This window comes from Alosa sapidissima, chromosome 17, assembly GCF_018492685.1.
Source record: "Alosa sapidissima isolate fAloSap1 chromosome 17, fAloSap1.pri, whole genome shotgun sequence".
Lineage (NCBI taxonomy): Eukaryota > Metazoa > Chordata > Actinopteri > Clupeiformes > Clupeidae > Alosa > Alosa sapidissima.
In genome coordinates, this window is record NC_055973.1 from 20,529,954 (window position 1) to 20,550,859 (window position 20,906).

The following is a 20,906-nucleotide window of genomic DNA, read 5'->3' on the forward strand; positions in this document are numbered from 1 at the left end:
TGATTAGACATTATTCACTGTCATTCTGTCCCCAAACCAGCATTCCATCATTTCATCCAAGTCTTTCAGGCTATGGATCTGGTAATCGGATACATGAATGATGTATGAATACGTCAATAAATGAATGAAGTCTTTATACACAGACGTCCGTTGGAAGCACATTTACAGATGTGTTGCATGAAGGAATAACATTCTGCAGACCCTCACTAACCAATGTTTTGTTTGAGCACTAGAACACACACACACACTCTCTCACACACACACACACACACACACACACACACACACACACACACACACACACAGACACAGACACAGAGGATGTGAGAAGGGGGGATTTCCAGAAAACAAAAGCGTGTTGTGGAACCTCACCTGAGAGAGAGAGGAGCACATGTGTCCCCACTAAAGTGGGTCATTTTTAAGGCGGAGCTGGTAAAGTTAGTAATGCGTATCCCATATACATCTCAATCCCATATGGCCATCTGATCCATGCTGGGGAAGAATGGGATTTCTGTGCTTCTCAGGGCCTGTTATTTCAGTGCCATCCATTAAAGGAGAGATACAAAGAGCTTTTCTTCCTCATGTTGTTGTTTAAACCTATAAGACAGGCAGTGACCCATCTGCAGTTAATGAATCTGAAGGTTCACTTACACGAGCGTGCTTACAGGTCATCCTAACGTCCTGCTCCATAATGTGACACGAAGGAACAGTATACGCTACACACACACACACTCACAGATGTTTCTTTTAAGATCTCTAGAAATAGTGGATAGTGAAGTTGAGTGTAATGTGGCATTACTTCTATCGAACCCAAAAACAATGGATTACTATGCCCCTATACTATCAGAATACCCACCCAAACCATTTTAATAGCCCATCCACTCCAGTAGGCAAACTAATCCAATCAACCAAACCATTCCAATAGCCAAAACAGAAACAATGTAGTATTACTATGTTATCGAGGGTGTTTACATGCACTTCAGTGTCCCGGTTATTATCGGGATTTTAAAGTATCCCAGTTTTGTGTTTCTGCATGTAAACATCATATCCCGATTTCAGAAACCCGGATAAGCCATTATGCCGGTTTTGATTATCTCGGTTATGCTAGGTGGAGTGCTGCGAAAGTCACCGGGATACTGTTCCATGTATACACCTTATCCCGAATAGGATCCAAACCAGGATAAGCATAATAACCGGGATACTGAAGTGCATGTAAACACGCTCATTATGTAGTATTTCTAGCACAAAGTAGCACCTGACATATATTACATAGATACTCTTCTTCTTCAACCTTTGATGCTTATTTCCATATGTAACGTGTGGTATTTGCCCTGGTGTTGTCAGGCCCTGGTGAGCAGTGTTGGGAAGTAACTGAATACATGTATTCTGGATTACGTATTTTTAAATACAAAGTTTGAGTAACTGTATTTAAATGTGGGTGGTATTTAGAATACAGTTACACTGAAAAATGTAAGGGATTACATTTAAAATCATTAGAACATGTGTACACCATGCCTTTTTAAACTCAGTTTTCCCTCTGTTTATATTTATATACTATATTATAAAAACCTCTCAGGTTTTTCAGAATGTAAAATATGTTTTGCTGTAGGCCAATAGGCCTATATCCAGCCAGCATGTTTTAGAGCAGTACAGGTTCTCATTTCTTGACTGAGTGTTCTGCAAAAAGGCATGTAACTTCCCTTGTGCTGTTGAAATTCATTATACTGTGTATACTTTGTTTGGGATGTGTTAGCCCTTTAGCCTATATGCAGACAAAACATCTCTGTTCTTCTTTGACTCAGTGTTTCATTGCACATAGCTTATACCGTATATCAATCCATCCTCACTGTAAAGCAGATTGCGGGCTGTTGTTGACACTATGAGTCTTACAACTTCACATAACCTCACATAACTGTTTCCACTGCTAATAAAATACAATACAAAGTATTCATGTAATCCAAAGTATTCGAAATACATTGCTCACTTTGAGTAATCTATTGAAATATGTCACAGATACATTTTAGGTCATGTATTCATGTATCCTTTGAAAACACCTGGTCTCCCTTTCTATCATTTTTAAATTCAACAAAACCATAACCCCAAGCTCTCCCCCCTTTCCTTGCCCCCCTCTCTGTCTTTATCTATCTGTTTATTTGTTTGATTGAATTGATTGGTTGATTGTTTGATTAATTAATCAATTGATTGATTAAACTTAATTTATTTATTTTATTTAACCTTATTTCCTCCTTTCCCCCCTACATTCACCACTTTACATATAGACACACACTAGCAACACCCACACATAGCATGTTACCAAAGCCCTTTACCATGACCACTCACAGACCTTTCCATTCAATTACAAAGAACTGAGTCCCATCCTGTCAGCTCTGTCATTGTCCTGTCCCACTGTCTGTCAGCGTGTCTGTCTGTCTGTCTGTATGTCTGTCTGTCTGTATGTCTGTCTGTATGTTTGTCTGTCTATCTGTCTGTCTATCCGTCTCACTTGTCTACGTTACCTTATTGCGTTTCATGTGTTTTATGTTTCAATTCACGTGCTGCTATATGATACGATTCCAGGGTCATATACATAAATGGTTGAGGTAGGACAATTGTATTTGCACTTGAAAAATATGTTACTTAAATAAAAATTAAGTTGTCCTCCGAAGAGGGGGGGTGGTGGTGGGCAAAAAAAGAAAAAAAAAACTGTTTCCACTGCTAATAAAATATAATACAAAGTATTCATGTAACCCAAAGTATTCGAAATACATTGCTCACTTTGAGTAATCTATTGAAATATGTCACAGATTACATTTTAGGTCATGTATTCAGTAATCTGTAGTGGAATACATTTTAAAAGTGACCTTCCCATCACTGCTGGTGAGAGAGCAGTTGTCGTCCCCGCCGGGGCTGAGCGGGTGAAGTAGGGAGGATCAGAGCAGTCTCAGCTTTCCTGCCGTATCAGATCAGGGTGTCGTCACAGCTCTGGGCCGATGGCTTGATAGCCAGCGACTGGGGGACAGCTCCAGCACGAGTCCGGCTCTGGTCCTGCAGGAGGGGTTCTGGGGCTCGTTAGAGTGCAGTGTGCTCTCTCTAATGAGCGGGCCGGCTCTCAGGCACACCTGTTGACAGGTAAATTCGCCCAGACAAGCCCCTTAGCCTGTGGCTGCTGACAGACACTGATGGCGCTGACCGATAGGAGTGGGAACGCTCGGCCTGTGCTCATGTTTCCGGCCCGCTGAAAGGGTCTGATCACTGCGTTCCCACGTGCAGGACTCTCCCAAAGTAGCCTCTGATTGGAGCGCTCAGATGAGTACAAGGACAAAGATGGTGATGATGATGATGATGATGATGATGATGGGGAAGTCTGACGCTCGTCCTTGCTGCATCAAGCCACACTCCCCACTCGCGCCCTCACCCCGGCCTGAGGCACATGGAGCCCAGCTTACCGGACTACTGCAGGGACCCCAGTAAGACTTGGGGGAGGTGGGGGGCGGTTGTGGGACTAGGTGTGTGAAGGGTTCCCCTGGGGTCCCCAGGAACTCTCTCTCTGGGGTCCTCCTGAACTCTCTCTGCATGGGGTCTGTTTTCTTTTCTTTATGGGTTGTTTTTATTACACTGTCTGTGGCAATCAGGATTTGCCTATTTCTTATTTAAGTTTTCGTTTTTAATGTAAGTGTGTTTTTTGAAGTTCATTCCCAGTGTGTGACTCTCATTTTGTGTGCAGGTGCAGAGATGGAGTGGCTGTGTGTGGTGATGTTTCTGATCAGCGGACCTGCGTCTGCCGGTGCCCAGTTTAACGGCTATAATTGTGACGCCAACTTCCACAGCCGCTTTCCTGGTAAGAGAGATGCTTCAGGTTGAGGTGCTCTTGGAAGCTTTACAATTCCACAACCGTTACTTAATATTGTTCATGTGTTGGAATGGCTAGCAGAGGAATATTATTTCAATATGTCAAACCCTCTCAGACTCAAATTATTAGCAAATCTCTGGCACTCATACTATTCTTTCTTTTCATGTTGTCCCCTCTGACTCTCTCTCTCTCTCTCCTATTCACTCACTCTCTCCTCTTCTACCTATCAATATCCCCCCACTCTACCTCCTATCTCCTCTCTCTATCACTTCATCTCTTTGTGTCTTTCTCCCTTTTTCTTTTTCTGTATTTCTCTCCCTTCCCATGCCTCTCTGTCTCTTTATCTCTCTCTCGCTCCTAACACTGCCTCTGTCTGTCTGTCCGTCCCCCCACTCCTCACCCCCCCCCCCCCCCCCCCCCCCCACACACACACACACATACACACACCCTCCTCAGGTGAGCGTGACATCAATGTGTACTGTGGCGTGCAGACCATCACGCTGAAGATTAACTTCTGCCCGGTGCTCTTCTCGGGCTACACCTCCTCTGACCTGGCTCTCAACGGTCGCCATGGTGAGGCCCATTGTCGAGGCTTCATCAACAACAACACCTTCCCCACCGCGGTGCTCTTCAGCATCAGCCTCAGCACACTGGAGGCCTGCGGAAACACACTGGAGGTGTGTTGTTTGTGTGTGTTGTAGTGTGTGTGTGTGTGTGTGTGTGTGTGTGTGTGTATGTGTGTGTGTGTGTGTGTGTGTGTGTGTGTGAAACTGTGGGCCAGAACTAAGTATGATTGAGGCCAGAAAGCCAATTTTGAGTTCTGTTTGGGTTGGATCCTTAGCCAGGGCGTGAATTGTCTTTATGGACAGTGCTGCTCTGTAGATTGGAAGAGTTTGGTTGTTGGAATTTGACCAATAGAGTTCAATGTTGTTCAATATGACCAGAGGTTGAATATGACCAGAGGTGTGTTCAAATTCCTTAAACAGAGGAGAACATTCACAGCGAACATTTGTCTGAACAGACATATTTGAACGATTTTGTGTCAACAGTCTAAGTGTGTTAGACTGTGTAAGTGTGTAAGTGTGTTGGACTATGTAAGTGTGTTGGACTGTGTAAGTGTGTAAGTGTGTTGGACTGTGTAAGTGTGTTAGACTGTGTAAGTGTGTTGGACTGTGTAAGTGTGTTAGACTGTGTAAGTTTGTAAGTGTGTTAGACTGTGTAAGTGTGTAAGTGTGTTGGACTGTGTAAGTGTGTTGGACTGTGTAAGTGTGTAAGTAGACTGTGTAAGTGTGTTGGACTGTGTAAGTGTGTTAGACTGTGTAAGTGTGTAAGTGTGCTAGACTGTGTAAGTGTGTTGGACTGTGTAAGTGTGTTATACTGTGTAAGTTTGTAAGTGTGTTAGACTAGTGTGTAAGTGTGTTGGACTGTGTAAGTGTGTTGGACTGTGTAACTGTGTAAGTGTGTTGGACTGTGAAGGTGTGTTGGACTGTGTAAGTGTGTAAGTGTGTTGGACTGTGTAAGTGTGTTGGACTGTGAAGGTGTGTTGGACTGTGTAACTGTGTAAGTGTGTTGGACTGTGTAAGTGTATTCGACTTTGTAAGTGTGTTAGGCTGTGTAAGTGTGTTCGACTGTGTAAGTGTGTTAGTGTGTTCGACTGTGTAAGTGTGTTAGACTGTATAAGTGTGTTAGGAGAGATGGCAGTGATGCATCTGATCTAGCTGGAGCTCACTGTCCTCCAGGTAATAGTGCACCTAGTTATGATGGAGCTACAGGTACATGAGCAGCAGGTGTAATATAGTACAGTAATATAGAGTGATGTAGTTATGTGTGGGGTGGCTCTCCATATCATGTGCAAGCTGCCATTGAGATGTAGCTTACAGCCACAGGTGTGATACTATATGGGCACAAGTGTTGCAGGTGCAGGTATGTAGGTTCAGGTGTGACGCTGTGACGGAGCTACCTTCAGGTGTGTCATACAGGTAGTCACAGGTGATGTTCCCTCACCGCTGCTCCTTTTTGAGATTCTCTCCGCCCACAGGTGTCCACGGCTCCAGGTGTGAACGCCTACGGCAATGCATCCATGGTGCAGATGGGGAACGTGTCGGGCTTTATCGACACCCCCGACCCCCCCACCCTCATCAGCTACCTCCCTGGCCTGCTGTACAAGTTCAGCTGCAGCTACCCGCTTGAGTACCTCATCAACAACACACAACTGGCATCGTAAGACTACACACACACACACACACACACACTCAACAAACACGCTAGCAAACACATACACACACACACACACACACACACACACACACACACACACACACACACACACACACATTACACTGGCATCGTAAGTCCACATACACACACACTCAACAAACACACTAACATAATAAGACTACACACACACACACACACACACACCACACTGGCATCGTAAGTCTAGACACACCTCATTGCCATCATAAGTCTATACAGACCTCAGTGTACTGTAAAGCTGCCCAAGCTGCCGGCTGCCCAGTCCAAAGGGCATCAGCAGGGAGACATTTCCCTGTGTATTGCAGAGAAGCGGATACTCTCCTATTGTGGACTCATGAGGAAACACTGGTCAACAAGCCTTTTTGTAATATTCCTTCCTACATTACCCATAGTTCATAGTCCTGCTTATTGTGATTGCTTATTTTGTTCCTCAGGTCCTCTGCTGCAATATCTGTAAAAGACAGCAATGGCACGTTTGTGAGCACGTTGAGTTTGGTGCTGTATAATGTAAGTAGGTTCACACACACACACACACATGCACACAAACACACACACACACACACCCACACACACCCACACACACACATTCCTCAGGAAAGACTTTACATAATGTCTACATCTGATATATGGTGTGTGTGTGTGTGTGTGTGTGTGTGTGTGTGTGTGTGTGTTATTATTAGGACTCAAACTATTACCAGCAGCTGTCCATCCCCATGGGCGGACTGGCTCTGAAGACTCGAGTGTTTGCTGCGGTGAAGGCTACTAATCTCGACCGCAGGTGCTGCTGAGTTACAGAATTTACATGAGATCAAATCCATTAGCCAGTCAAACATTAGCTTCTGCATTATGGTTACATTGCATTAGATGATGTTATGTTACATTATGCGATATTATTCACTGCCCATCAATATCGCATTACGTTTTCCAATATCACAATCATTCTCCATGTTACGTCATGTCGTCACAACACTTCACAATACATTCATATTTGTATGTGCTAGTTTGTTTGATCGTGTTTCAGTGAAACTCAGGATAAATACCCCCCCCCCCCCCCACACACACACACACACACACACACACCCCTCCCCCACCCACTTAAACTGATTTCATCTCCATGTGCTGGTCTGTGAGGCAGCGCCAGAGGCAGGAGGACTGGTATTCGGCTCTGCTCCCCTGTGAGTGGCTGCTGTTGTGCTGGAGCCGATCATCCAGTCTGCGTCTGCGTCTCTGAATGACTGCGCTGCACCGCGCTGTGCTGCGCTGCACTGCGCTGTGTTGTGTTGTTCCAGATGGAGCGTCCTGATGGACTACTGTTATGCCACTCCCTCGGGGAACCCTAACGACCACATCCACTACGACCTTTTCTTCGGGTAATGCCGCATGTTTGTTTCCCACTCTGCGCCGCATCTGAAAGGGGCCCATTACCCTCTCTGGAGCGCCGCCATTGTCCAGGAGACACACAATGGGCTCTGGGGCTGAGAAGCAGCTTTCAGGGGCAGAGATGGCCCCAAGGTTTGGTGGGGCCCCTTGGGTTTGATCTGGATTGCAGTAAGGGGGGTGGGAGGCATCTGCAGTGAGGAGAGGGCCCTCTAGGGTTTGATTTGGGCAGGGGGGGTCGTATTGGGGGGAGATGAGGGGGGGTCTAGGGTTTGACCTGGATCGGTGGGGGACACCAAGACCCTTGCATGAACTCTGTTTACACTGTTTGCTCTCCGTATGTGTTAGTAGGAACCTAAACTCAGGAACTGCGCAAAAATGGAGTGGTAACTATAGTAACAGAACAGTAACCATAGTACCAGTTCACCAAGTACAACATGTATGCCTAAGGTCTGAAACCTCTGGCCCTTATCATTGAGATGGGCTTGGTGCTGCAGCTTTGGTTCCTGGTTTAGCCCTTTTTAAGCCTCCCCCAGCAATATTAAAGACATGCCGGGCAAGGCCCCTATGTTCACGCTCCAGGTTAGGCAGGCTTAGCCCGCTCTATGGTGTTTTATGCCCCCAACGTCATCTTCCAGGCAGCGCTGCCACCGCTGACTTAAAGGCACCTAATCCTAACCCTAATCCTAACCCTAACCCATGCCTCACCATAGCGCCTTTCAGGCAGCGCTGCCTTGAAGACAACGTTGGGGGCATAAAACACCAAGAAACGTTTAGCCCACAGTGTAATCTGGGCCTGAGACCCGTTCATGGTGGGTTCTGTTCCCTCTGGACCCAGGTGCCAGAAAGACCCGCAGACGACGGTTCTGGAGAACGGGAAGAGCCAGATGGGCCGCTTCTCGTTCGAGGTGTTCCGCTTCGTCAAGCACCGCAACCAGAAGATGTCTACCATTTTCCTGCACTGTATCACCAAGCTGTGTCGCCCTGACGACTGCGCCATTCTCATGCCAGTATGTACTCTCAGAGTAGACAGCTTAATATGCTTTGTGAACAACATTTAATAACGCTGCTGGGATTAGATCGTATCACTGTGTTATGTTTTTCCTGTTCTTAATTAAACTGTGCAGTGAATGTCATACATTAATGCTTGCCATCATGACAGAGATGGCACAAGGGAATCTACTTAACCTATCCACTCTCCTCCCTCTCCCTTCTCTCCTCTCTCTCTCCTCTCTTCCATCTCTCCTCTCTCCCCTTTCTCTTCCCTGTCTTCTCTCTCTCCTCTTTCCCCTCTCTCTTCCTGTCTTCTCTCTCTCCTCTCTCCCCTCTCTCTTCCCTGTCTTCTCTCTCTCCTCTTTCCCCTTTGTCTTCCCTGTCTTCTCTCTCTCCTCTCTCCCCTCTCTCTTCCCTCTCTTCTCTCTCCACTCACATAGATCTGCAGTAGAAGGAGGAGAGAGGAGGTGGAGATCCGGAGAAGAGAGGGGTCAGAGGTCAGATCGGGGGGCAGTCGAGACTCAGGAAACACTGTCATCACCGCCGGCCCCATCATCACACGAGGGGGTGAGCAATAAACACCTACACACTCACAAACACACACACACACACACACACACACACGCACGCACACACACACACACACACACACACACACACACACACACACAGATGATGATGATGATGATGATGAGCTCACCTATATTTTCTGTCTTGCAGATGAAACCCTGAGCAACAACTCAGAGCTGGGTAAGGTCCTTCTCTAATATCACATACACACACACACACACACAAGTGCGCACACACACACAGACAGACCCTGTTGTTGAGGCTGGACATGTGTGAGGTGTTTCTTTTAAAAACAGGGCAGTCCAGTATAATAGCACAGGTATCTGTGTCTACTTAAAGCTTTCACCACTCCCTGTGTCCCCTCCTTTCTTTCTTAATTTCCTTTCTCTCTCTCTCTCTCTCTCTCTCTCTCTCTCTCTCTCTCTCTCTCTCTCTCTCTCTCTCTCCTTAGCTCCGGTGAAGGGCCCTTTTCTGCGCGTGAACTCTGTGACTGCTGCTCTGTTGTCGGGCATCGGCGTTTTAGGTGTTGTGAGCTTCAGCCTCTTCCTGTTCCTGCTGCGGTTGCTACGGAGACCTGCCATGCCCACTGGCTCAGGGGGACACAATCCTAACTTCAAGTGACGCACGCATGCACGCATGCCCGTACGCACACACGCACACACCCACGCACGCACGCACGCACGCACGCACACACGCACGCACACACACACATACACCTGCATATGTAACTGTGTTCATGTGGGATGGAAATGTTAATATGTGAATTATCAGTTAATTGGGCTATTATTCCCTGTGGTTATTACCAAATGGTTAGATATGTATTCACTGAGATACCAGTAGCTAAACAGAAAAAGAGAAAGAAAGAAAGAAAGAAAGAAAGAAAGAAAGAAAGAAAGAAGGATTCATTCTTTGAGCCGTTTTAACTTGTTAGTGTTTTGGTGGATGTGATCATAGCCTGCATGTTTACCATGTGATAAAATGTCATTATTCTGAATAAATCAAAGTCTCTACTCTGGTGATCTTTTTTAATAAAAGACTGATGTTATCTCTTGGGTTATGCTTGATTTCAAATGTCCTGACTACATTGCTTTTAATGTGTGTGTGTGTGTGTGTGTGTGTGTGTGTGTGTGTGTGTGTGTGTGTGTGTATTTGTGTGTGTTTGTGTGTCTGTGTGTTAGAGCTCTACTATTGCACTCCTGGAATGGTAGAGAGACATCCTTGCCTGCATGTGAGCGAGTGAGCACGTCACTGTCTCTATGTGTGTGTGCGTGTGTTTGTGTGCATGTATTTGCATGTGTGTGCGTGATGTGTTTGCGTGTGTGTGCATGTCACAGAGGTCTGTGGCACCACCCAGTGCTGTCGTTTGACCCTGATCAGGATGACAGGATCCCATGGGCCTCGAGTTTCCCCTACCCCGCATTCCTAGAACTTCACCTGCCTTTCCGGCCGCAGCACGAAAACTCCCTCCGTGTACGCCTGAGCCTCGCTGCTTCAGATGAGGGGGCAGAACAAAGCAGTCAACACACCTGCACACACATACACACACACACAGACACACACACACACACACACACACAGACACACACACACACACACAGACACACACACACACACACACACAGACACACACACACACACACACACACACACAGACACACACACACACACACACACACACACACACACAGACACACACACACACACACACACACACACACACACACACACACACACACACACACACACACTGAGTGAATAATCTCAAATTGCACCAATGCAAACAGCAAAGGGGGTTTGTTAGCGGAGCTGAAAATAGGGTCTCTCTGGGAACAGCCTTTCTGCCATATTAGAGCCCAGCCAACCCACAGCTCTCTGAGGTGGCACACAGTCTCCCTCTCAGGCAGGGCAGAGGAGTCCCAGACCGAAGTGCCAAGACTTCGCTGTTCAGAGGAGGTTATGTAAATTTGTACTTATGAATATTCCTTCATTTACATAACAAAAGCTGTTGTATGCTGCATATTTCTGTCACTCCAAATATTTACTTTAATCTTTTATATCAGTAGCGTCCCAAACTGCCGGCTCTGTGTGGAAGAAGGCTGTCAGAGTCAATAACATGGTAGTGAGTGTAGATAAGCACTGAGAGCTCAGAGCAGATCAGAGGAACCTTTAGAGGAACCTTCAGAGGAACCTTTACAGGAACTGAACAGGCGCCTCGGTGGTGCCTTCAGATCTCAAACGAGAAGTAGTGGGGGATTTCCCTAATCCAAACCACAGCTACAGCTACAGCTTTATAAGAACTGTGGCAGAGACTCCATCAGGCAATTCTGATGAGATTAACAAAATGGTCTTGGGGTTGTTCCATATCAATTCAACACAAACATATTGGATTTCACACACTATGATCTCAGATTTTTGAGATAGGAGGGAAATGTTTTTAAAAAGTGGTCCAAATTAAATATTCGCTGCAATTTTAGAGGGTGTGTCCATCCTTCTTTAAAAAGACTCATCTCAGCATTAAAAAAAGAGATATCAGGCTGAAATTTTCTCCATATATATGGAAAGAGCCCTTGGTTCATATGAGGCCCTATGATGAATTATGCTTTATTTACCCATGTCTATCATCCACCTGTTAACTATGTGTGGGCAGAAGGTAGCCTACCTGCCTGCCTGTCTGAATGCCTGTATTAGCACCATCTGATTAATGCATTTGATGGCCCAATACTTTCACTCCCACACTTCTTTGCGTGTCCTAAGGCTATGAAATATGTGTGCTGTCAACAGACATGAGGTCATGCAACTCTGGAAAGAAAGGCTGCGATGGTAACTGCACCTCTTTCGGGTCCATGCAGCGTGAGGAAGAGAGACCCGCCCTGTTGTTTCTGAATCCCCTGAGAGGTCGTGGATACTTTATTAAGTTTCATATTAGAACAGTTAAGAGGGAGACTCTGGGTCATTGTATAAGGATGTGACTTTGAAGGTGAGGTGTAAGGTTTCTTCTTGTTCCTCAGGTCAAGACCATCACACCTGTTCACAAAACAACAATAACAAACACACACCCACACACCAAATGTCCCACACACACACACACTCCTAACACACGCATACACCAAACGCCTTTGACCTTGTTTTTCAGCCAATCCCCAGCTGGTGGTGAGTCTATAAAAGTCCCCCTGTGTTAATATATAGATCCAGCGACGGCCTCCACACACACTTCAGTAGTGAGCTTGCTTCAGTCTGGTCCTCTAGGATCTTCAGGCTGCACTGTTAGTGTGTAAACTAACTGGATATTCTGCGCTGTGATTGTGTGTTCGGACTGGTCAGTGTGCGCTGTGAGAGTGTGTTCTGATTGGACAACGCGGACACCTCTGTAACTTATCGACAGGTGCAGTGTGTATTGCATCCGAGGAGATATCTTGTGGGATTTTTCCTCTACGGAGAGATCCGGTGTGATTCGGTGAGATCCGGTGTGGCGTGCGGTTGCTGTGTGATGCAGTGTGACAGCCGGCCTGCTGGGATGGGGTTCGTTTGCCTGCTCGTGGCGAGCCTCATGGTCCGAGGTCACCTGGCGCTCACCGTGGGTGAGTGCGGATCTCAAGCCAGACGGCCAGGTGAGTGTGTGTGTGGTGGTGCACCTGGTGAAGGAACCAACATGAGTGTGGTGGAATGGGGTCAGCCCAATGTTCCCACAGCCCAATGGTACCACATTTCTAGATTAGGGTTAGGGTTAGGGTCTGGAAACATAGAGCTGTGGGAACATAGGCACGCTCCCAGAGGAACACCTGGTGAAGGAACCTACATTAGCGTGGTGGAACACCTGGTGAAGGAACCTACATTAGCGTGGTGGAACACCAGGTGAAGAAACCTACATTAGCGTGGTGGAACCCCTGGTGAAGAAACCTACATTAGTAGGTTGCCAGCTACACGCTTTAAGACACCAAGCTTCTTGTTTGCTTCAGGCCAATTGAACATGTCTCTCTCTAGTCTGTGAGTTGTTTTGGGTAAAAGGATGTAAAGCTAGTAGATGCTAAAGAGGGTAAAAGATGCTAGAGATGCAAAAGAACTCTATCACAACTATAACATCACAAACATTATTTTAGAAGAACACACTCAGTGTGTTCAGTATATTGGTTTGTTTATAATAAGTGTATAACAACCCATGCAATGTCAAATGCACTATATGCTGCACTTTTGTAATGTATTTTTACTGTTAAAGTTGTTGTAGGACTGTATTGAGTATTACTTGTTGGAATGTGGATTTGATGTGGCCCCCAGGAAGACTAGCGAACTGCTATGGGACAAGTTAATGGGGATCCTTTAATAAAACATAATAAAACAAGCCAACTCTGTGTTGTTGTCACCTAATGACCAACAGAGTACACCGACATCACAGTGGTGTGTAGGACCAGCTCCATTGAACTGGCCATCCAGGTGTGCCCTGTCATCTATACTGGCTACAATGAGAGCCTCCTGATCCTCAACTACATCACAGACCAGAGCGGCTGCCGTGGCACCCTGGACGAGTCGGTCACGCCGCCCGTGGTGCGCTTCACCTTCCCGCTGAGACAAGCAGACGCCTGCGGCAGCATCTTCCTGGTAAGAGGAGGGAGGAGAGGAAGATATGGAAGGAGAGGAGGGAGAAGAGGAGGATACAGAGATGAGAAGAGAGGAGGGGAGGGAGGAGGAGGAGGTTATGGATGGAGAGGAGAGGAGAAGAGGAGGAAAAAGGAGGATATGGAGAGAGATGAGAGGACGGGAGGATATGAAGGGAGAGGAGAAGAGGGAGGAGGAGGAGGATATGGATGCAGAGGACAGGAGAAGAAGATGAGAGAGGAGAGGAGAGAAATGTGAAGAGGACCTGTGTGTTATAGAATTGCACCAGACCATCAAATATTGTGGACTTCTTATTGGCTGGGTTCTCTAGATAGATTCATTGTAATGTGTATAACAAAAGACTACTGAGACTAGACTTATCTTTCGTAATATCCCATGGTATCATTCACAGGAATATGAAGACAAATGTGTGTATGTGTGGGCGAAAAACATGTTTTGACTGCTCTTTTTTTATATACACATAGACATTTGTCTGAGGTCTGTTGATCTGTCATTGTATGCGTATTAATCTGTAGTTCATCTCCCATGATGACCCTGTGGCGCGTAAACATTACTCTGATGGTCACTGGTAAACTCTCCTCTTCCTCTGTGGTGTTCAGACGACCAGCACTCCCGGGACAGGTGTGTTTGCTGACTTCTCCAACATCCAGACGGTCAACATCAGCGGGGTCGTCCGCTCGTACGACCCCACTGTTGGTATGGTGACCTACAATGCTGAGTTGAAGTACCTGTATTCTTGCTCATACCCACTGGAATACTTCATCAACAACACCCAAGTGGGAGTGTATGTACACACACACACACACACACACACACACACACACACTGACAGTTATTTAGTTATTTATCTCTATATATGCTCATTCATCTTTGCACCAGTGACTAATTTCTCTGCATCTCCCCATTCCACTCCTTTTCTCTCTTCTCCTCTCTCCTCTTCTTCTTTTCTCTCTTTTGTGTTTTTCTCTTCTCTGCAGGTCTTCATCATCCATAGCAGTGAAGGACAACAATGGCAGTTTCATCAGCACCCTGAGGATGCAGCTGTTTAGTGTAAGACAGCAGCAAACACACACACACACACACACACACACACACACACACACACACAAACATACCTACCTAACATACATACTTACCACGCCTGCACTGCTGTACTGGCTCCTCCTGACACACTGTCTCCTGTCTCACACTGGGCTATATGTGCAGAGACTCACTGCGTATGTGTGTGTGTGTGTGTGTGTGTGTGTGTGTGAAAATGTCAATCAGGATCAAAACTACACCACCCCTCTAATCATCCCACCCCTGGGCATAGAGTTGAGGACAGACATCTTCGTGCAGGTCATCGCTGCAAACCTGACATCCCAGTAAGTCCATCTCCTTGACTAGTGTAACCAGATGTGAAGTATGCCTGGATGTGTGTGTGTTTTAGTGTGTGTGTGTGTGTGTGTGTGTGTGTGTGTGTGTGTATGTGTGTGTAATGTGTGTAACTGTGTGTGTGCAGGTACCATGTGCTTCTGGACCGTTGCTATGCCTCCATATTACCCCAGCCCTCCAACTCCACCTTCTTCAACCTCTTTGTGTCGTAAGTCTGCAGGGGACACATCACACACACACTAACACACACACACACACCCTATCACGAGCGCTGTGATTGGATGACGTCCACGGCGTCAGCCAATAGAAATTCCTATGGTTTGATACTAGACGTACAGGCTGAGCAAATTAATTGGCCGCCGCTAGGGTGCATCTAGATTTCTAGGCTAGGTTCCCACTTTAAGTGAAATGCAAAATTCCATGACTTTTCCCTGACAAAAACCTGAATTTCCATGACTGCTATAATGAATGATACAATATACCAGCAAACAATTTCAGAGTAACTGCGTAGTGTTCAAGAGTCTTTGACTTTTTTTTAGAGTGGGAGATGAATAATTGGGCATTGAATAAACAAAGTTAAGCTAACCATAACCACTCAAGCAAACAGTAAAGCTAATAACGAGATATACCAGTACATCAATTCTGCGTCGAAATATATTTGTCTTACAGTAATGTATTTAAGTGCATTTTAAACTGCTACAACAAAATTATAAACAATTCCTGACTGGCGATGTCTGAAATAGAATTTCCATGATATTCAAGAAATTCCATAACCCGTGAGAACCCTGTGCATTTATTCATTTACATTTACAGATGTCAGATCTAAGGGAACACCTAGTGTAGTGTTACACATTTACACATTTATTCATTTAGCTGTAGCCTGACGTCATACTCAATTCTAGTCAGAATTTGAGTCTGATACTGCTCCATTGGGACATGATTATGGGGCGTGTATCAACCAATACAGTGGGGAAAATGCCTCTGCACTCAATTAGATAGACCTCAGAGCAACGAAATAGCTTACCGTGAGCTGTAGGAAGAACACCCGAACCATCCTTCTTCCCCACAAATGCATAAACATTGTTTTCTGGTTGTTTTTATAAAGTTATTGTGCTGTCAATATATTGTGCAACACCCACAGTGAAATCTAAGACCACGAATTACGTAGTAGGGTAGGCTGTTCCGAAAAATGGATATTTCCCCTCCGTTTTTAAAATTAAATCCGTCCACACCGTTGCTAAAACAGCTGGGGAAGAGTGCCACAAACCCCTCGAGCAAACAGGTGGCCATTCAGAGATTTCAAACAAATGACATGTCACAATGCAAAAACAACATTTTCCCTTGATGAAAGTGAAACCGCATATCCACTTTGGCCAAAGTTCTCAGAAATAATCGTTTTCAGTGATATAACCTCCATTTTCATGTAAATGCAAGGCCTAACCGTATCTAAATATATGCATTTTTCCTATGTGTAAAAGGGGTCTTAGAAGCCATCTGTCTAATGTGATAGTCGAGGCACTGTTGCTCATCTGTCCATCATCATACAAAGCCCAATTTGATTGGTCCGAACAGCTCAGGTTTGGGCACAGTTGCCCATAACGGAACAAGTCCAGACCGAACTTCCCGACCTCAAATGTTGTGGGCGGGGCTAAGTTTGGCTGGCATTTGGCCGGGCTAATTTAGCTGATTCTTTTATCCGAACAACTCACAGTGAGGAATAACATTCAGGCTGCAGTGCAATAGGAGGCCCTATAGTATAAATAGTGATCAATAATCTGAGTTGTTTTAGTGTGGAATCAGAGGCAGTGGGATTGATCTCATTGCTGTCAGGTCACTGATGCGCTCTTGTCCTGTAATGAGTGCACCTGTGCTGGCGTGTGTGCACTTGTGAGGTTCCCTTGTCGTTCTAAGGTGCTCCGTGGACCAGATGACCACCATGTTGGAGAATGGGGACAGCCAGAAGGCCCGGTTCTCCTTCCCTGCGTTCCGCTTCACAGAACAGCAGAACCAGACCATCTCCACCTACTACCTGCACTGCATCACCAGGCTCTGTGAGATCAGCACCTGCAGCCAGTTTAAGGTGTGTGTGTGTGTGTGTGTGTGTGTGTGTGTATTAGGGAATCCTGGTCTAGCGACCCGCGTTACATGTCTAGGGATATCCCTACGTTGCTCAGACCTTAAACCCCCTAATCTGGATGTGTGCAGAGGACGTGTCAGTCAGGATTTTTGAGCTTGGTGTGAATGAGAAGCCAAAGGGGCGGCCAGCTTACCTTTCCGTTGGGCCACCTCGCTCTTGCCTCTCCAAGGTGTCCAGCTCGCGCTTGGTGTCCACCGTGCGGGAAACCCCACGGTGATGCAGGATGGAAACGAACAAACAAACAAACAAACGAAAACGGGCCCCAAACAAAACCAAACCACCACTAAACCAAACAGAATATTAATCCAAGTGCACAGTTCATATATTGCACGGCGAAGCAGCTGGGAGGTTCACAGCATCGGCCCAGTAGCTGAGTTCCCCAGTTCTCAGAGCCTCTCCCGATTGACTGCCATTCCGCACGTCTTATAGTCAATCACACCATAAGACGGGAGTAGCTGGCGCCCCTTGTGGATGGAGGATGTTTGTGTGTGTGATAGTGGGCTGTCTGATCTTGTGTAGGTTTGAGCAACCCCCAATACATAACAGTGTGTGTGTGTGTGTGTGTGTGTGTGTGTGTGTGTGTGTGTGTCCATGCCCTGCTCAGTCCTGTGTTTCCTCTACAGCAATGTCTACGTCATCAGCGGGATGCCTAGACCGTGTGTGTGTGTTTGTATGTGTGTGGTTGTGTGTGTGTATATGTATGTGTGTGTGTGTGTGTGTGTGTGTCCATGCTGACTCCTGTGTTTCCTGCACAGGTATGTAACAACCCCAGTGGGCGGCGGCGGCGGGATGCTGAGATCACCAACATCCAGGAAGGCCTGTCTGGCCCCACCCTCATCACCTCCGTCCCCATCAGGACCCAGAGTGACACCCGTACGTACACCACACACACACACACACACACACACACACACACACTTTCTTCTCCCCTCCCTTCCTCTCTTTTCCTCTCCCCTGAAAACACATGAAAGCACATTACCAGGCTGCACTGGGAGGTTTGGGGCGGGATTTATACCTTCTTGGAGTTTTTTTTACTGTATAAGCCTCCAACAGACGATCTACAATGGAGGCTCGTCCACGGGGCTATAACTACAAACAGACACACCTGATTCCAGCAATTGGGAGGGAGTGTCCCTTTTGTGGGTTGTAGGAGACTATTGAGCACCTTTTTCTTTTCTGTGAAAGATTGGGGGAGTTCTTTGAGCTCCTGGGTGCCTGGGCAACGAAAATAGGAATAGTGTTTTCCTTTCAATTTTTCATTGAAGGTACTGTGTACAAGGTCAAAAGGAAATGTGAAATGTGTTGTTCATTTTTTGTTGGGTGCAGCAAAAATGGCTATCTAAAGGAAGTACAAAATGTCGGGGCGAGTTTTAACCAATCCTGATGAGGTGTCTGTAACAATGTCTTTACTGATATTGTTTCAGTAAAGGTGTGTTAAAGGGGAAATGCGGTGTAAAATGGATTTTGGATAAATCGTTTGAGTCGTTTCCGGTCGGTGCCAACTTGAAATTAAGTCACTACAACAGAGATCTTTCATGTACGTACACGAAAGTACATACTTTGAAGTACTTCCTTCAAAAACACGCAAGATCTGTGTTGTTTCAAGATGCCACTGACCGGCAAACGACTCAAGGTATTGTCTGTATACAGTCCTTTTTAATGTACTATCTGTACATTTACAAAGTTGTCAATGCCTTGTTTTATATGTTAGGACCCTCATTATACTACCAAAGAAGTGTCAGGCTACTTTGAGCCTTGTAAATGGTTTAAAATTAGCGATTTCTTTTTACCATGCAAATGCCCTTAATGCTAGCTGTTAGCATTTTGGAAGCATCGACTAAAAACAGGCTAGTTTAGAATGCATTGGATTAGCGTTTTTTGCTCCCCAACGAACGTTCGAACTCGTTATCATGCAAAGCATATCCAAAATCCATTTTACACCGGATTTCCCCTTTGAGCCTCTCCCCTCCCCTCCTCCCCTCTTTTCCTCTCCCCTCCTCCCCTCTTTTCCTCTCCCCTCCCCTCCTCCCCTCCCCTCCTCCCCTCTTTTCCTCTCCCCTCCTCCCCTCTTTTCCCCTCCCCTCCCCTCCTCCCCTCTTTTCCTCTCCCCTCCTCCCCTCTTTTCCTCTCCCCTCCCCTGCTTTCCTCTCCCCTCCCCTCTTTTCCTCTCCCCTCCCCTCCTCCCCTCTTTTCCCCTCCCCTCCCCTCCTCCCCTCTTTTCCTCTCCCCTCCCCTGCTTTCCTCTCCCCTCCCCTCCTCCCCTCTTTTCCTCTCCCCTCCCCTCCTCCCCTCTTTTCCTCTCCCCTCCCCTGCTTTCCTCTCCCTTTTCTTCAAACCTCTTCTTCTCTCCTCCCCTCTCCTTTTATAATCATAAAGATGTTTTTTTTTTTTTTTGCATTATTTAAATAATAAATAAAATAAATGCAAACTCACTAACTAACTGTTGCGTTGTCAATTGCCTTTCAGCTCTGACCTCTAAAGAGGAGGGTAAGTAGTTTGAAACACACACACACTACAGCAATAAGTAAGTCATCTAATTCAGGTGACTTGATGTTTGTCTTAATGGTCATTTGTTATCTTCTTCTGCTGTACTCAGCCTTGTCTGGTGGCCCTAGAGACGGGGAACGCAGCGCGTCGGTGGGTCTTGGCATCGCGGTGGTCGTTCTGATCCTCGTCGGAGTCATCGCTGTTCTTCTAGCGTTGACCTTCTACCGGAGGCTCCGCCGGCTACGCTAACCGCTAACCAGCAGTCTCCTCACGACCGCACCATAGGCTACGTTGAAATGTGTAAGGCAGGTGGATAAAGAAGAAGTCTGTCTCCATACAAACAAATCCATGACCTCTGACAGACATTTTCTGCTTTTTGCATCACATAAATATAAGCATAGATGATGAACAAGAAAAAAACGGTCTGAAAAAATATTTAAAAAATGTTGAATGCTGTTAATTGCTAAACACTACACCTTTAGCCTTCTGTTTCTGCTGGACGAGTTGCCTTGCCACCCAGGTAGCGGTAACCCAGAAATTACCCTGAGTTGTTATGGGTCGGTTTGGCCCAGTCTTGCCCCAGACTCAGCTGCTGCCCGCAAGGAGTAGCCTACCACTTTATCCTATGCAGGGTCGGTTCGCCCATGAGAGTGCAAGCACAGCTGTTCCACACACACACACACACACACACACACACACACACACACGGAGGAGGGGTGTAGCTTACTGTAGCTTGATTATGCATGTAAGTAGATCAAAGAGCATCTGTGGTGAACTGACACAGGTGATAACTGACTTATAGCCACTTGTAGCCAAGTCATTTTCTTATAGTGAACATTATAAATATAACGTTCAAATATTATACAGCCCAACTGTTGTGTCAAGCCATTTCCATGGGCAGTCTATATAACAAAATTAAATTAATTAGTGACTTTTCTGTTACCAGTCAGTGTTAGATATTCATTATCAAATACTGAAAGATGGTCTTACAGAACATAGCACTTAGGTGTCTTAAGAGACAATAATAATGCAACAGGAAGCACTATGCAGATGATTTTCCCCACCTGCTCCTTGAGCGCCCCATTCACTCACCGACGGGCCTGTGAAGCTCTTAAGCACTTCCTGTTGATGGGAGCCTGCAGTGCAGGGGAAGGTGTGATGAACAGGGCTTAGGGCTGCTTAATGGTTTGTCAAGGGTTGGGCTTTTTTTTAATTTTTTTTTTTTAAGAACTAGCCTTAATGGCATTAATT

The 20,906-nt window shown here is 46.1% G+C and overlaps 2 protein-coding genes across 2 annotated transcripts; both read left to right on the forward strand.

Annotated features, from left to right (window-relative positions):
- Window positions 1-3,422: 3,422 nt before the first annotated feature.
- On the forward strand, window positions 3,423-9,724 carry LOC121688849 (zona pellucida-like domain-containing protein 1). The gene is made up of 11 exons (XM_042068752.1): window positions 3,423-3,467; window positions 3,725-3,838; window positions 4,307-4,527; window positions 5,889-6,070; window positions 6,541-6,613; window positions 6,787-6,884; window positions 7,396-7,476; window positions 8,322-8,493; window positions 8,917-9,043; window positions 9,197-9,226; window positions 9,498-9,724. Exons 1-11 carry the CDS (start codon window positions 3,431-3,433, stop codon window positions 9,665-9,667), a joined length of 1,305 nt encoding a protein of 434 aa, XP_041924686.1. The 5' UTR covers window positions 3,423-3,430; the 3' UTR covers window positions 9,668-9,724.
- A 2,546-nt stretch (window positions 9,725-12,270) lies between these two features.
- Window positions 12,271-20,246, forward strand: LOC121688389 (zona pellucida-like domain-containing protein 1). The gene is made up of 10 exons (XM_042067944.1): window positions 12,271-12,654; window positions 13,419-13,639; window positions 14,257-14,441; window positions 14,635-14,707; window positions 14,924-15,021; window positions 15,159-15,239; window positions 16,943-17,111; window positions 17,924-18,041; window positions 19,635-19,655; window positions 19,765-20,246. The coding sequence occupies exons 1-10, from the start codon at window positions 12,534-12,536 to the stop codon at window positions 19,902-19,904; spliced, it is 1,227 nt and encodes a 408-aa protein (XP_041923878.1). The 5' UTR covers window positions 12,271-12,533; the 3' UTR covers window positions 19,905-20,246.
- Window positions 20,247-20,906: the final 660 nt, after the last annotated feature.

Bases quoted from the DNA above. Each gene is read 5' to 3' on its own strand.
- LOC121688849 (XM_042068752.1), top strand. From the start codon at position 3,431: ATGGAGCCCAGCTTACCGGACTACTGCAGGGACCCCA. The intron at 3,839-4,306 runs GTAAGAGAGATG...CACCCTCCTCAG, and splicing joins CTTCCACAGCCGCTTTCCTG to GTGAGCGTGACATCAATGTG. The intron at 6,614-6,786 runs GTAAGTAGGTTC...TGTTATTATTAG, and splicing joins TGAGTTTGGTGCTGTATAAT to GACTCAAACTATTACCAGCA.
- LOC121688389 (XM_042067944.1), top strand. From the start codon at position 12,534: ATGCAGTGTGACAGCCGGCCTGCTGGGATGGGGTTCGTTTGCCTGCTC. The intron at 13,640-14,256 runs GTAAGAGGAGGG...TGTGGTGTTCAG, and splicing joins CCTGCGGCAGCATCTTCCTG to ACGACCAGCACTCCCGGGAC. The intron at 17,112-17,923 runs GTGTGTGTGTGT...TTTCCTGCACAG, and splicing joins GCACCTGCAGCCAGTTTAAG to GTATGTAACAACCCCAGTGG.